Source organism: Bidens hawaiensis, unplaced genomic scaffold, assembly GCF_021521415.1.
Source record: "Bidens hawaiensis isolate Kalapana, Puna unplaced genomic scaffold, B.hawaiensis_p1.1 tig00014466_1, whole genome shotgun sequence".
NCBI classification, from domain to species: domain Eukaryota; kingdom Viridiplantae; phylum Streptophyta; class Magnoliopsida; order Asterales; family Asteraceae; genus Bidens; species Bidens hawaiensis.
Window position 1 is genome coordinate 48,701 of NW_027492259.1, and position 14,371 is coordinate 63,071.

At 34.3% G+C, this 14,371-nt stretch overlaps 1 protein-coding gene across 1 annotated transcript; it reads left to right on the forward strand.

Annotated features, from left to right (window-relative positions):
- Nucleotides 1–10,915: 10,915 nt before the first annotated feature.
- LOC143546785 (uncharacterized) lies at nucleotides 10,916–14,093 on the forward strand. The gene is made up of 4 exons (XM_077038371.1): nucleotides 10,916–11,176; nucleotides 11,875–12,550; nucleotides 13,255–13,615; nucleotides 13,706–14,093. The coding sequence occupies exons 1-4, from the start codon at nucleotides 10,954–10,956 to the stop codon at nucleotides 13,754–13,756; spliced, it is 1,311 nt and encodes a 436-aa protein (XP_076894486.1). The 5' UTR covers nucleotides 10,916–10,953; the 3' UTR covers nucleotides 13,757–14,093.
- Nucleotides 14,094–14,371: the final 278 nt, after the last annotated feature.

A 14,371-nucleotide genomic window follows, 5' to 3' on the forward strand; every position in this document is an offset into this window, starting at 1 on the left:
GTGTGTAAACAAAAGAAGTATGAATTTAAGTCGTATTAACTTTTTCTTTGATTATTTGGATTTGGGACCCAAAGATAGATTAGCTTCATAATAATAAATCAATCCACTGAAAAACAACATATCATCAGCAATAGGTGTAAAAAATTTAGGTGGGTTGAAATAATATAGTTAGAACGTTATGCGGGCTTTGCAGATTTTTATTTTGAATCGTCTACTAATCACTTTTAAAAGTAAAATATAATAATTTGTCGATACTTCAAATCTTTAATTCGATAAATCAAAAGAAACCAAGAGCGAGTATGAAAGGTTTGATCATAAAACGTACTAGAAATGAGATCAAGACCATTCTTTTATAGGTGGGGAACATAAGCAACTTGCAACTCTTCATGAAAAAATAACTCTTACGATTATAAGTATCAACAGTTGGACAATTATATTTGTAGGAAACAAAACCCATTGCTCCAAGTTGCTAGTGCTAATTACGTAGTCACATATGCATTGGTAGGGGTGCAAACGAGTCGAGCCCGAGCTCGACTAGGCTCGAGCTCGGCTCGTTTTACTTGTACAGGGCTCGAGCTCGAGCGCGGCTCGTTTCGAGCTCTATTTTCAAAGCTCGAGCTCGGCTCGTGAGTGATTTTCAAGCTCGGGCTCGGCTCGTTTACTATATATCAATTACTTTTTTATATAATTATAATAATTTTTATATATTTTTTTCTATTATAAATTTATGTATAAAATAATATATATTATTTAGTTATTTTTAATTATTTTTTTATAACATTATATATATATCAATTAATAATTATTAAATATATATTTTAAAAAAATATATAAATGGCAAGCTCGTTTAGGCTCGCGAGCCGGCTCGAGCTCGATAAGTGAAGCTCGGGCTCAGGCTCGTTTATTAAACGAGCTTACTTTTAGGCTTGAGCTCGGGCTCGGGCTCGATTAAGCTCGGCTCGATCGAGCTTTTTAACGAGCCAATCTCGAGTAGCTCACGACCAGCTCAGCTCGTTTGCACCACTATGCATTGGTACAACTAATAGCCAAGTTGTTATTAACGACCGGTTTCCATTGGTGATCTGTTACAACTACATAGCCATCATTTCCATGCAACTTTGCACCAATCATAGAAATCTGATATAGCTTCTAGTGCACTATTAACAAGGGAAATGAAAGTTTATTGTGCTAACCGAGTAGTTTGATCCATGCCAATGGCTACACCCTTTGTAACACTAGGAAAATACCATGCCCAAAATGTTATTTTTAGGCCAAATAGTAATAACTGTAAAAGTAAAGTTCAAGGTTTAACTGAAAATAAAGAAAAGTCATGGATAGCAAACCCCTATCAAACCCATGTCGGTCCGCTATGGATTTTAAAGCATGGTGAATCACTACCCATAGGCATAACGGTTTGTTACTTAACAACGAAGAAATCAATACAAGAACGACACCTGATATATGATGATGCAGTGATGTTGACGCAAGCCAAGTGACTCATCATCGTAGTAATCTGCTAGCGGCGCCACAAATGGTTGGCTAAGGGTAGATATTTTCTCACACATCAAGAGGCTTACACATGTCCAATGACGAAGTATCTGTGGTTTGGTGGCGGACCGCCGCCAAAAGGTGTAACTGTAACACCACGGATTAAGCGAAAACGCCTGAGTGTGACGTACAGATTGCTCAAAACACACGTGACACTATTAGACGACAATATTATCATTAATTAAATTATACTTCAAGTACACGAGTTTGAAACAAGAAATACAAGGAAAATAGATGCAACTAAACAGTTTGTCCATTAGTTTAAGTAACCTAAGTCTAGTGTCTTCTTCGTATGTCATCTTCTACTAACAGTACGTGTAGCATATGTATAAAATAATGTCAACTATATGAATAGTTGGCGAGTTCACACATTTTGATGTAATACGTAAAAATCATACAATTTCATGAAACTTGTGAAAAACACAAATATGGGTTCTTTACACTCGAATCAAGGTCCTGGGTGTAAAGAATAAATGAAGGTCCTTTCCAGTTGAGACAACCAACGTACTCGGATAATGAGGTCCCTTTTTCACTCAAAACAAATGGACCTGAGTGCAAGGGGGGGGGGGGGGCGTATGATCATACACCACTTGAAATTGAAGCAAGTAAACACACAAGTCCATATAGTGAATTGTAGTTTGTAAGCGAAATCATAATGCTTTGAATTTGTCAAGATACATATGCTACCCCCAAAAGTAATAAAAGCATCAAAAAGGGGGTGTGAGAAACTCAACTCGAAAATGAGGACGATATTTGAACGAATCAAACAAATGGGGCGGAGAATCACGGTGAATTTTCCTAAACAAGTATATACACATGCTAGATTTTAACAACGAGTCTAAATGTAAAGGAAAATACGACAAACTGGGACTTAGGATTTTTTTATTTAAAATGAGATTAACAAAAATGAATTAAAGTTTATATGCACAATTTGATATTTATTAGTTAAATATGATTTGTAAATGAGTAATTATATCTTATTAATATAAGCTTAAATAACATGATTAAAAATAATTTATGGTTAAATGTTTTGTTTAATTTAGTAACATAGTAAATTAATTAGTTAAAAGGCTTTTCATGATTTATCTTAAAGAAATTATACATATTATATTATGTTGAACATAAATAAACAATAACTAATTTACTCAATCAATTATTTAGAAATATCAAGTATATTAGTTCTATTATAAGAAATATGTAAATAAAACAATTTTGTATAAATCATCTTATTTGAAAGAAAGTTTATGATGATCAACGGATTATAAAATTTAGCTAAATATTAATTTTTGTTCTTGCAAAATAACTAGGTTTGATCCAATATATAGAAAATCGAATTGTTTATCTTGGATATGCATGATCATAGTGATTCTTAAAACCAAAATATAAGATTTTTATTATAAAAGTACCATGATTATGAAGAACATGTATCAACATTCAAGGTAAAATAAAAACAAAAGCTATAAAATGCATGAAATCATAAAACTTACTTGTTAGTGCTCTCAAACTTAAGAAAAAAATGTATTTGAGGTATGAAAATGATGGAGGATTAGCCATCTTTATATAGTGAAATTGTAGAGTTGTTATGTTTATAGAATTTATGGAATTTAATCATATGTAATATAATTAAAACAAAAATTAAAATGGTTAAAAGGTTTTCAAAGTATTTAACTCTTTCAATTAGTTTTAAGTAAGTAAAACATTCATTGTTTTTATTAGTTAATTAACATAACATATGAAAAGATGATGATGATGATGATGATAAAAATAGTTCAAAAATAATTCAAATGAATTGCATGAGATATGTACATGAATAGATGATTTGATTATGAATGTTTTAAATGAACATGTAAGACTACAAGGGTGGTGAAAAATATAATTGCATAAATGATCACATGATTGAAAGGTGAATTACGAGAAAGTTCAAAATTGTCGAATGTCATATAAAATACGTGAAACGAAACTTGAGATTAATTAATAACATTATAAAAATTATATATGTAAATAAAAACAAAACCAAAAATTTAAAACGAGTCGGGTTTTCAGGTTTGAAAATTAACGAATGTTACGATAACGGTATGCTACAGGTCCTGGGAACAACCTATAAATAGCGAGCTAGTATGAGAAGTTAGAATTCTCATTCGATTTTTCGATGTTCTCTCTCAAACTTGGATCTAGAACCCGAGGCTCTAGCTAACTATCAAGTGTTGCTTTGCTGGAAGCCCGAGCCATGGCATTTTAATCAGAGTGAAGGTTTTGCTCGATTATCTAAAGTCGTAAACCTACCGATTAGCTGGTGGTAAGCTTATATAAGGTAAAGGTTATTGCTTTAATGAATTTTTATTTAAAATAAGACCTTAGTGGGGGATATAGTCAACTATTTGAAAGTATAAACTGTATGTATTAGTTTTCAAGTAGAGGTTTTGATACATGAACGCTTATCTATGATGAAGAATCGACTCTTTTAATATAATATGGATAGTCAAACATAGGGTATGAAAGTCTGTTTGTTATGATGTACAGCCTATCAGGAAAGTAATGCTTTATTGAAAATGGTTTTAAATTATAAAGCATGGTTAAAATTATAAAACAAGGTTTGAAACTACAAAAACAAACCCTATAAAGGTTCGAGACAAGATCATATAAATGATTAGAGTATTGAAGCGACATATTATGAAATTAGGTCATGGAATATAATCAAGTGTCAAGAAAACGACCACGATTATTGATGGTTGATAGGGTGAACACATACTATCGTTTACAAGTTGTTTTACTCTTTTTAAATAGATGGATATGGAAAAAATATTTAAAAGGGATTGGTTCAAATTCTTAATACGTTTTGACATAAGGTAGTAACTACTAACTAACACTCAACCTAAAATACATGCGTGTCTGGTCCTTACATATATAGTCTACAGTAGGTATATCGTAGTCCAACTTGCCGCATGTATCATATTACCTTGCAATGGTATTGCGTGTATATTTTAGTTGCAATGAAATCGGATGACTCGGATAATTTTGTAACAGGATCCTTGTAACTTGTCATGAACAAGAAAGTTTGTAAATGATAAAGGAGTTTTTAAATCCATTTGCATAAAGTAATATTTTATCCAAGTACCGTTGCATAACAGATTTTGATATATTAACAAAGTGATACGAACTGTTAGTCATATGTCGAGGCCCCTAAGACCGGTGAGACACCCTTGGACCCCACCAAAGATGTTGCCCAATTGAATCCATGTTCACATTTCACTGTGGGACCAAGGGCTTCGTCCCCCTTGAACCAATGGGGTAAGAGCGTTGGAAATGTACATAGTCTTGTAGAAATGTGTACTTCACATCTTCTAACTTGCAACAATGTATATACTCAGTTTGTTTTATCTTATGTAATTCTAACTAAACTAGAATGGTTTCGATAACACTAAAATCAATTGCATGTTAGACAATCCTCTTGTGTGTGGTGATCATATACAACATTTGTTAACCTTCTAGCTAGAAATTTTTTAACCGTCAATAAAGGTATTTTCACGTTGTTTTCTTCTTTTATATATTGACTCTCAAATTATCGCTTGCACTGTAAGTCACTGCGCGCGTGAATGACAATTGAAAATTCTTGATTATGTCATAACCGTTCGTGGAGGTTTTTGAGCAAAGAAAATAAGTTGTAGTGGTGTTAACCAATTATAGAAAACAAGCAACGTATCATCAAAATGAGTGGAAGTAGAAAATTATAGTTGTCTCATGAATAAATTAGGAATATTAAAAGGGTTCAAGAGAGAGAAAATGGAAAACTATGGTCCAAACATGGTTTGATCACGCTAACATGTTAACTTGGGTCTTATTACGATGTCAATCGATAGTGGAGTGTGGAGGGAGGTTTAAGATTGCGGGCATGGCAAATATTACTAGTGTTCTAGCAAAAGACTAAAAGGGAGAAGAGGCTATTGATAATTTTTGTGTCATCAAATTATTTTCTTTAATTATAACTTAGAACCAAAAGAAAATTTGATTAAATGTCGACACAAATTAAAAGGTGTGGAGTGCACGCATGAAACCTAGGCCCATCCGTTGTACCCGATTCCAAAAGATATAGGTTGACGATATGATTGTTGCATCTATATGTCATTACTTAAGTATATGTAAATTACATAACAAGAGATAAAGGTACTGTCTGGTCTCATAATATCTTTATAAAAAGAAAAACTTTATGAATTAGATCAATCAAATCTTAACAAATTATATAAAAAATTGGATTATAAATATTTGTGCATGTGGATGTACAACTGAGTTATAATATATACAATCGAAAATCAACAACTTAGAAAAAAAAGGAGCTGAAGCAATTTTGCGAAGTTTTGTAATCCAAAAGGAAGAGTCCAAAAAATAATAATAATATTCCACTACCAAACACAATGAAGAAAGAATACTTATTGAAAACTTGCATACACCTCAAAACAAACACTAGACCGAACATATGCAATAGATCCTGATTTAACCAATTCAAAACGATTAGAACCCTAGCAAAACGAACCATATCTTTTTGATCGATTAAATTCAAAGCAATTGGAAACAATAAATTGATTACATGACGAACAAGCTAAAGATAAGATAAGATGAGAACCTGAAGACACGGGCAGCGGATCCGGCAGTGAGAGGCTTCGGCGTCCGATGGTGAGAGGCGGCGGCCTCCGACAGGAGAGCGCCGCTGATGATTAACGGTTGCGCGTGTTGAAGGAGGGGTGTATTAGGTCTGATTCATTCAACGATTGCTTTTAGCTGAATGGGTAAGATCCCCATTCAGCCATAAGATGTTATATTTTGACGAAACAATAAATCTGGCCGAATCAGACCTTAACCATTAAGAGGTCCATTCAAACCCAAACAAACAGGCCTTAAAAGAGAGAAGAGGCTGTTGATAATTTTTGTGTCATCAAGTTTTTTTCTTTAATTATAACTTACTTAGAACCAAAAAAAAAATTTGATTAAATATCGATACAAGTTAGAAGGCGTGGAGTGCACACATGTTTGAGACTAACCATAGGAACCCTAGGGAGGGGGCACCCCTAGCGAACGAATAAGCGAAAAATCAATTACCATATACGTAGTAAAATGGTTCCGAATATGGCTTCGGATCAGGATGGCTGGAGAACATAAGTTTCCTATCTACTGGAAGTAACTGATTTATGGAAAGTGATGTACACTATTTGAATTATCCCATTTAGATTCTGATAATATCATCGAAATACTTAAATCGGAAAGTGATGTACACGATTCAAGAGTATCCTACGAACCAATATACGTACTAGGAAACCTACATATATACTGAGATTTTGAGAAAAACTAGTTGTAGCTCACTGGCTAGGACATTGATATTAAAGAGAAATTAACATAATAAAATAGTTTCGTCTTCAAGTATAAAGGATGCATTATTGACAACACAATATCTTTAAAAATTAGTATGTCATATGATATATATTGGGTCATTTTTTACAAATTTTATGATTGATTTAATATAATATTAATACACAACAGATTTGAAATTAAGAAACAATTTCATGTATAAACTTATAAACTTTCATCAATCGACCAGTTCACCCAATCACCCATCCTTTTCCAGACCGTATGATCGGTTATAAATCAACGGCTGAGATCATCTCAAATCTTCTCCAGTTTTGCACCCTTGATCACCGGATTCGCCTTAGCGATCGCCTCCTTCCCCATAGTCTTGTAATCGAAGGTGCAACCATGCTTCTCTGGGTACCTGTTATTACTTATTAGTGTTCTTATAGGCAAAGTGTTCTTATTAGTAATTCATTATATATTTGTTATATAGGTAAAGGTTAAAATACAAAGGAAGATAAAAATGAGAAGTATAAGAATGATTTATGGCAAAAAAAAAAAAGAAAGAAAAAAAACAAAAACCATCAACAAAAAGTAATAAAAAAAATCATAACTCAAAATATAAAAAAAAAACAAAAAAAATTAAAAACTTAAATGTTTCCTCCTTCATTCTCATTCAAAGAAGAAGAAGAAGACATAACGCTGAGATCAAAGACACAATGAAGAAAATGAACAAAAACACAATAGATCGCAAAATATAACACAATGTTGAGTAATATAACACAATATAAAGAAAAAAAACACAATGTCAAGAAAAAAAAAAGACACAATCAATGACGAAAATAAAAACAAAACATAATGGTAAACAAAATGACACAATGATCTTTCCCTCAACGTTGTGTTTTATTTTTTATTTTTTTTTACGACGAAGATGCTGGAAACATTTTTTGTGTTTTTACTTTTTTCGTTTTGTTATTAAATTTTGAGTTATGATTTTTTAAATTATTTTTAAGGGTTTTTTTGTGTGATTATAAATTCTTCTCATCCTTCTCATTTTTGTCATTCTTTATAGAATAGCTTGACTCATATTATATATATTTTATGAGTCGTGAATAAAAAAGGTGGTTGATCATTCTCTTATACCTATGGGTCCTGCAAAACGTCGTCCCGCACCTGCACGTGAAGCCCGTGAGGCCCACACGCCGCTTGCACGACGCGCACCTGTTCCGCGTCTGCGACTTTACAACCACCTTGGGCACGATATCAACCACCGACGAATCGATTAAAAGGGAAGCGGTTATTGTAGCGGCCGAGGACGATGACATGTCCGGTTGGTGTTCCGGCTGAGATAGGCTCTTCTCGATGGCGATTTTGGCCATTATGTCGTCTCGTGAGCGATCGATTCAAGTTCAAATCAATCGCTCAATGAACCTATAGACAATGTAATTCAATATCAAATGTAATTATCCAAGCTAATATGGAAAAATGGATATGAAGATATATTATATTATTATTAACTTACGTTACGTTGCAATCAGGAGAATATTAATAAGGGATTGAGGGAAGGTGGGGAAGGAGGGAGAATTGGGACGAAAATATAGAAAGTTGTAGGAATGAAGGGAAGGTGTTTGTTGAATTAATTGATGTCTAAATAAGGAATAAATGGCTGTGAGGGTATTAGGATACGTGGTTATACGAACGCTCCAAATTTTCACTTTTTTATTTTTATAGTCAATTCGTGACGTAACCTAAGTTATTAACTGAATTTGTCTAAAAAAAGGTTTTTAATAAAAATGTAGTGGGATGAATTCTTGTCCTACTCTAATAAAGAATATGGGATGCATCGTATGGGCCTAAGTTCCTAATCTAACTTTTAAAATTTCACAATGCAACAGAGCCGGCTCATACCTTATATGGAGCTCGGTCTTAATGAGGGCCTGAATTTCTTTTTTGTTTTTTCGATGAACTCGGGTGAAAATGATAGATAAAAAACCAATAAGGCTAAAAAAATTATGAACAAGTCTATTAGACATTAGATAATCTAACAATATATTGGACTTGTAAATGATCTAATAGTTTGTTTCATTGGGCCATTTTAGAAGAGGGGGGGGGGGGGGTGTTAAGACCCCTTCTTTAGTACTCGTCTTGAGCACTCAGAATCTCAATCTCGAAGACCACCCTAAATTATGCAATAAGCATTGGCGACGATGCCTAAACGGTCGGTTGAGGTTGAACGCGTAAGCTAGAACAAACTCAGGTTGAGGTCCTTTGGTGAAGATGCATGTGCATTGTATGCTCAACTTGTATGTGGTCCAACTCCAACTCAGGGCCGGCTCGGGTGTAGGGCAACGTGGGCGACCGGCCGGAGCACTTAATTTTCGGGGTCACAAAATTTTTTTTATCTATATATATTTATGGAAAAAAATACGTATATTTAATGTTTTACCCTAATTATACAATAACTAGCTTGGTCTAGTGGCAAAAAGGGTATGACTCTCAACCAAAAGGTTGTAGGCTCTAGTCTCACTTGAGAAATTTTTAAGCTTATTTTTATACAAAAAGTGTAGGTCCCAACGGGGGTGGATCTAACAACGTGTCTTGGATCAACCAAACTCGGTGCTAGCGGAATATTACACCAAGCTACCTTTGGTCTTGGATCTTGAGTTGTTTATTTTCGGTTTAGGTTTAGAGAGTCAGAGAGAGTAAGAGAGAAAGATAAGAGTTAGACAATTTGGCAAAAACTTATTTCTCTCATGGCATGCTTCCTATTTATAGGGAAGCATGCATGAGAAGCATTTTCATATCATCATGCCCAATGAGCATCTTTACAAGTGGCCTTGGGCTCAGTTACATACAAAAAGAACATTACAAGCCCAAACATATACAAATACATAACATTCTAATACAAAAGACTTGTACATACAAAACGGGACCTAACAAAAAGTTTACCAAATAAGCCCATTTAAAAGTTTAATTGTTGAAATCAAACAAAAAACCATTTACATAAGGCCTATTTTTTTTACTTATATTATATCGTTACTTGTTAGGGTCTACAGACCTTTTTATTTTGGTTCGGACGAGACATATAAATTTTCGGAGACGGCCCTGCTCCAACTTTGTGTACAAATTGTGTATTGATCTCATTGAGCATGTTCCATTGGTGCTTACATTGTCATCATACTAATACTATGGACCAATTTGATTTAATTGAAGCTGCATATATACCAAGTCTCAAATAGAGAATGTGTGAGCATGTACATTTATTTATTAAAAGTTAAGAGACGTTAATGAAAAACTTTATAAACCAAGGGTGTATATCTGCAATAATTTTTTAGGCAAATTGAAAATAAATAATCTCACATTTTGTGTATTGGCCGATAATAATCCTACTTTTAAAAATCACTACCAATGGTCCTTCGTTAAAAAATACTTAACGTCGTTAAGGTTTTTCCTAGTTTCAAATCGATGTTTCAGTGCTTTTGATTGGAAGAAGGATACGAGTTGGTTGATGTAAAACTTATCTCGAAATTGTGATCCAAACGACGAAACAATGTTTCAATTCGGGTGCTTGAATTTTCAATTAACAAAAATCAAACAATTTGAATCACCGTTTTGAGATAAGTTTTACATCAGTCGACTCGTATCGTTCTTCCGATCAAAATCCCTAAAACATCGGTTTGAAACTAGAGAAAAAACTTAACGACGTTAAGCATTTTTTGACGGAAGACCATTGAGACAAAAATCGTTGAAAGATGGAAACGGTCGTTGTGATTTTAAAAGATATTATGAGCCAATTAAAAAACGATGGATTATTTATTTTAATTTTCTTTTTTTTTAATATAAAAATGAATAATAACACATGGGATGCGAGCGAACAGACACTCGTGAAACAAACCCTATCTATCTACATTTCCCCAATCTGATGAAATCAATCAGACCTAGGGTTTCCAACAACCCTAGATCAGCATCAAATCACCAATAATCACTTACTGTACACTCAATCAATCAATCACCATGGCGGACTCAGCTCCACCTGATTCATGGGAGGTGGCCGACTTAGACGCCACTATGAGCCGCTTAATGCTCTCTTCTAAGCCAGAACATAACTCCGATTCAACTACTAAAACAACAACGGCTACTCATAATAATAATAATAATAATAATAATAATAATAATAATAATAATAATAATAATAATAATTCTTCGTCGGATGGTGTCACGGAGAGTTTGGTGAATTCTGTTGATCAGTTTCTTCGTGAAGCTTTACAAAACCCTAGGGAGCGCCTTTCAGGTATATTTTGGTAATTGTTTTACGAGTAGATAGATTGCATTGCAGCTAATTGTATATATGTTGCATATTTGAGTTGATTATTAGGATTTGGATTGATTGATTGGTTCATCTGTTAAGTGGTTTACTTTTTTGTTTGGGGTCTGTTCTCGGGTTCGGCCTCGGTATAATGAAGACTAGAGGTTGATTATTGGACTTATTCTCTTATTTAACCCCCCTTTTTTTTCTTGTTTTCTAAGTTACAAACCTAAAACTATCTTTATATATTGTAATAATACCTCATCACAGGTGTTGAGAGGTAATAATAAATTACTGGTTGCAGCCCTGTCAGCTTAGGCTGAACCACGTAAATATTTGTGTAGTTTCTGCAGTTTGATTGGGCTTGTGTGTTTTGCTATAACCGAGATCCTAACATTTTTTGAAGAGTGACAAAAGATACATAACTTTGCAACTTTAGTTTGTTATCATTAATGAGCAGATTACTTGGAATTTCTTAGCCCTTTTATGTGATCAAAAGCAAGGGTTATGATCTTGACTGTGTTTAACTAACTTGGCCAGTTGTTTCTGATGACTCATAACTGACGTTAAATGCTATCGTTTTTGTTTTTTGCTTCTTTGTGAATAAATGCAAATAGTGACATATTGACATGCTATGGTGTAACTATTAACGATTTGGCATATAATTTGTTATATTGTTTCAGTTCTACGCATGGAGCAGGATGTGGAGAAGTTCATAAATGATCCTTTGCAACAACAGATGGAATTTCAGCAGTTGCCCACATCATACCTGCGGTTAGCAGCACATCGTGTGGCTCAGCATTATTCACTCCACTCCATGGTTTTGCTAGACAACACTCTTCCGGATGGTTCCGGTTCTCGAATCATCATTAGCAAGACTTCCGAATCCCGGCTTCCTTTAATCCGTTTAGCAGACATCCCATCCAACATACCAATGGAGGAGAACCTTAACAACAATGTTGGTAAGGTTGCAATCAAACAAAGGCTCAAACGATCACAGGCCAACAGTGGACCAAACTCAAACTCTTTAAAAAACAACAGTTTGAAGAGTGTAGAGGAGAGAAAAGAAGAGTATAACCGAGCACGCGCAAGAATATTTAGCTCTAGTTCCAGCTCTAGTGAAACAAGGGTGCAGGAAGTTTTACAGCATGATAATAGTCTAGTAACAACTTCAAAAGCAGAAGTACCTGTTGCTGATGTCAGCACTTCAGTTGATTCCTCTGCAGGAAGCAGTAGACCGGGTAGAACTAGGACAGAAAAAGAGCCGGTTGTTAGGTCAAGGAGTAACAGTAGAGTGGCTATCTTTCGTGATCGTGAAGTTGAGCAGAAGGATCCGGATTATGACAGAAACTATGACAGGTTAGCTAGTTGACTAAAATTATGTGTGTGCATTGGTCGTTTTGTGCTAAAACTGAACCAGAAACCTAAAATTTGGTTTTTGATTTTTTAAAACTGTTGGTTTCACAATGGGTTTTGTTCAGTTTAAGCTCTTTTTGTATTACCATTTGGGCTATAATGGCTCAATAATGAATTTAAGCTTGAAATGCTGGGTCTATTTTTTTTTTATTATTTAAAGATCAGTTGGTTATTATACATTTGCACCGAAAATTTTAGTTACATCATCTATCAAGTTACTTATAAATTACTTAAAATTGGGCTAAAAATGGCCAAAATAATGAATTTATACTTGAAACTTTTGGCTTAAACTTATTTGTTAGTTAAAAGTTTAAATTGATTATCACACGTGTGGACTTAAAGTTTTAAGTTTCATCATTTATTAACTTTTTAAAATCGTTTTTTTGGTTCAGTTCGTTTTTTTTTTTGCTTTTTTTTAAAGAACGTAAAACCAAACTCTAGTTTTCTGCCGGGCGCAGTTATTATAGTTTGGTTACATTGATTATTCTAGTTACGGTTCGGTAATTTCAGTTTCATGCACACCACTGACTTGGAGCTGCATTATTTTTTTCTTTCTTTACATTTGTAGTCATCTCAGTTTTTAGATTTATGCTATCGCACATTCACTCTGCTGAACTAGGAGCAATAATATGATGTTTATGTTTCAGATACGCTCAAAGATTTGATCCAGGGTTTGGGTTTAATGGAGGCCCATATCCCATACAGCCGATGTTCACACCAGTCTTGAACTACAATACTGAATTTCCTCATCTTGGTGCAGTCCATAGGTCTCCTATCTCTACTGACCACCAACCACATGCACTTATTCAACATATACCTGGTCCATGGGTCCCACCATCTTCACCTGCAGGAATAGGCTACAGGCCTCCAGATGCAATGGTGGCTCCATTTAGTCCTAACCATATGCCTCCACACTCAGCCACCACGCTTTATATGCAGTATCCATGTCAACGACCCGGGATGACATTCATTCATCCTTATGAACAGGTTCATCAGCATTATGCACAGGTAAGAAACAATCATATGTAACAATATACAGTTGTATAGTAAGTTGATTGTTATCTGAATGATTTTTTTTTTGATGATGTGTCATTGCAGTTTCAACAACAGCCATCTGATGCAAGTTTTGGATTAGCCCGGCCCCGGTGAGGGGCTTGGGCCATGCCTGCACCTAGCCAGAGCTATGGAACTGACGTGCTTTATCTTAGCTGGCAGAGGTGCAGGCATAACTTACTGAGATTGGCTGAGATGAACCTATGAGTATTATCTTGGATTTGACTTTTTGGTTCATTTCATCAATCTCGGTTCTGAGAGCTTTATAATGATTTGGTGAAGCTCATTGGTCTCAACATTTATGTTGAGTAGATCCACTGATGATAAGAAAGTTTGATAAAAAAAAGGAAAGACTATTGGAGTTGCAACAGTGCGCCTCTTTCCTAAGTGAATGTATGTGCTAGCATTCCTTCATTTTTTTCTTGAATAAAAGTTCCATAATTTGCCTACTTGCTACTTTTTAAGGAAAAAAAAAAGGTGGAGTCTGTTGGCTGCTTTTTTTCTTGAAAATGATTTTACATAGATGTCTTTGGGAGTTTACTGATTTCGAGAATTGTTATCTTTTTTCTACTAAATGTGAGGTTACATTTGGAAGTCGAGTACATTTTGAACAGACTCAATTGATTGCTAGAGGTTAATTGTAATTGTTTTTTACACATAAGAAGTGGGCTAGATTCTGGTTTTAAGTCTGAGGGCTGGTTTAGAATTTTA

What these genes read in the sequence shown, in the direction of transcription:
- LOC143546785 (XM_077038371.1), top strand. Translation starts at nt 10,954, where the DNA reads ATGAGCCGCTTAATGCTCTCTTCTAAGCCAGAACATAACTCCGATTCA. An exon ending in CCCTAGGGAGCGCCTTTCAG is followed by an intron (nt 11,177 to 11,874) that starts GTATATTTTGGT and finishes ATATTGTTTCAG; the next exon opens with TTCTACGCATGGAGCAGGAT. An exon ending in TTCATCAGCATTATGCACAG is followed by an intron (nt 13,616 to 13,705) that starts GTAAGAAACAAT and finishes GTGTCATTGCAG; the next exon opens with TTTCAACAACAGCCATCTGA.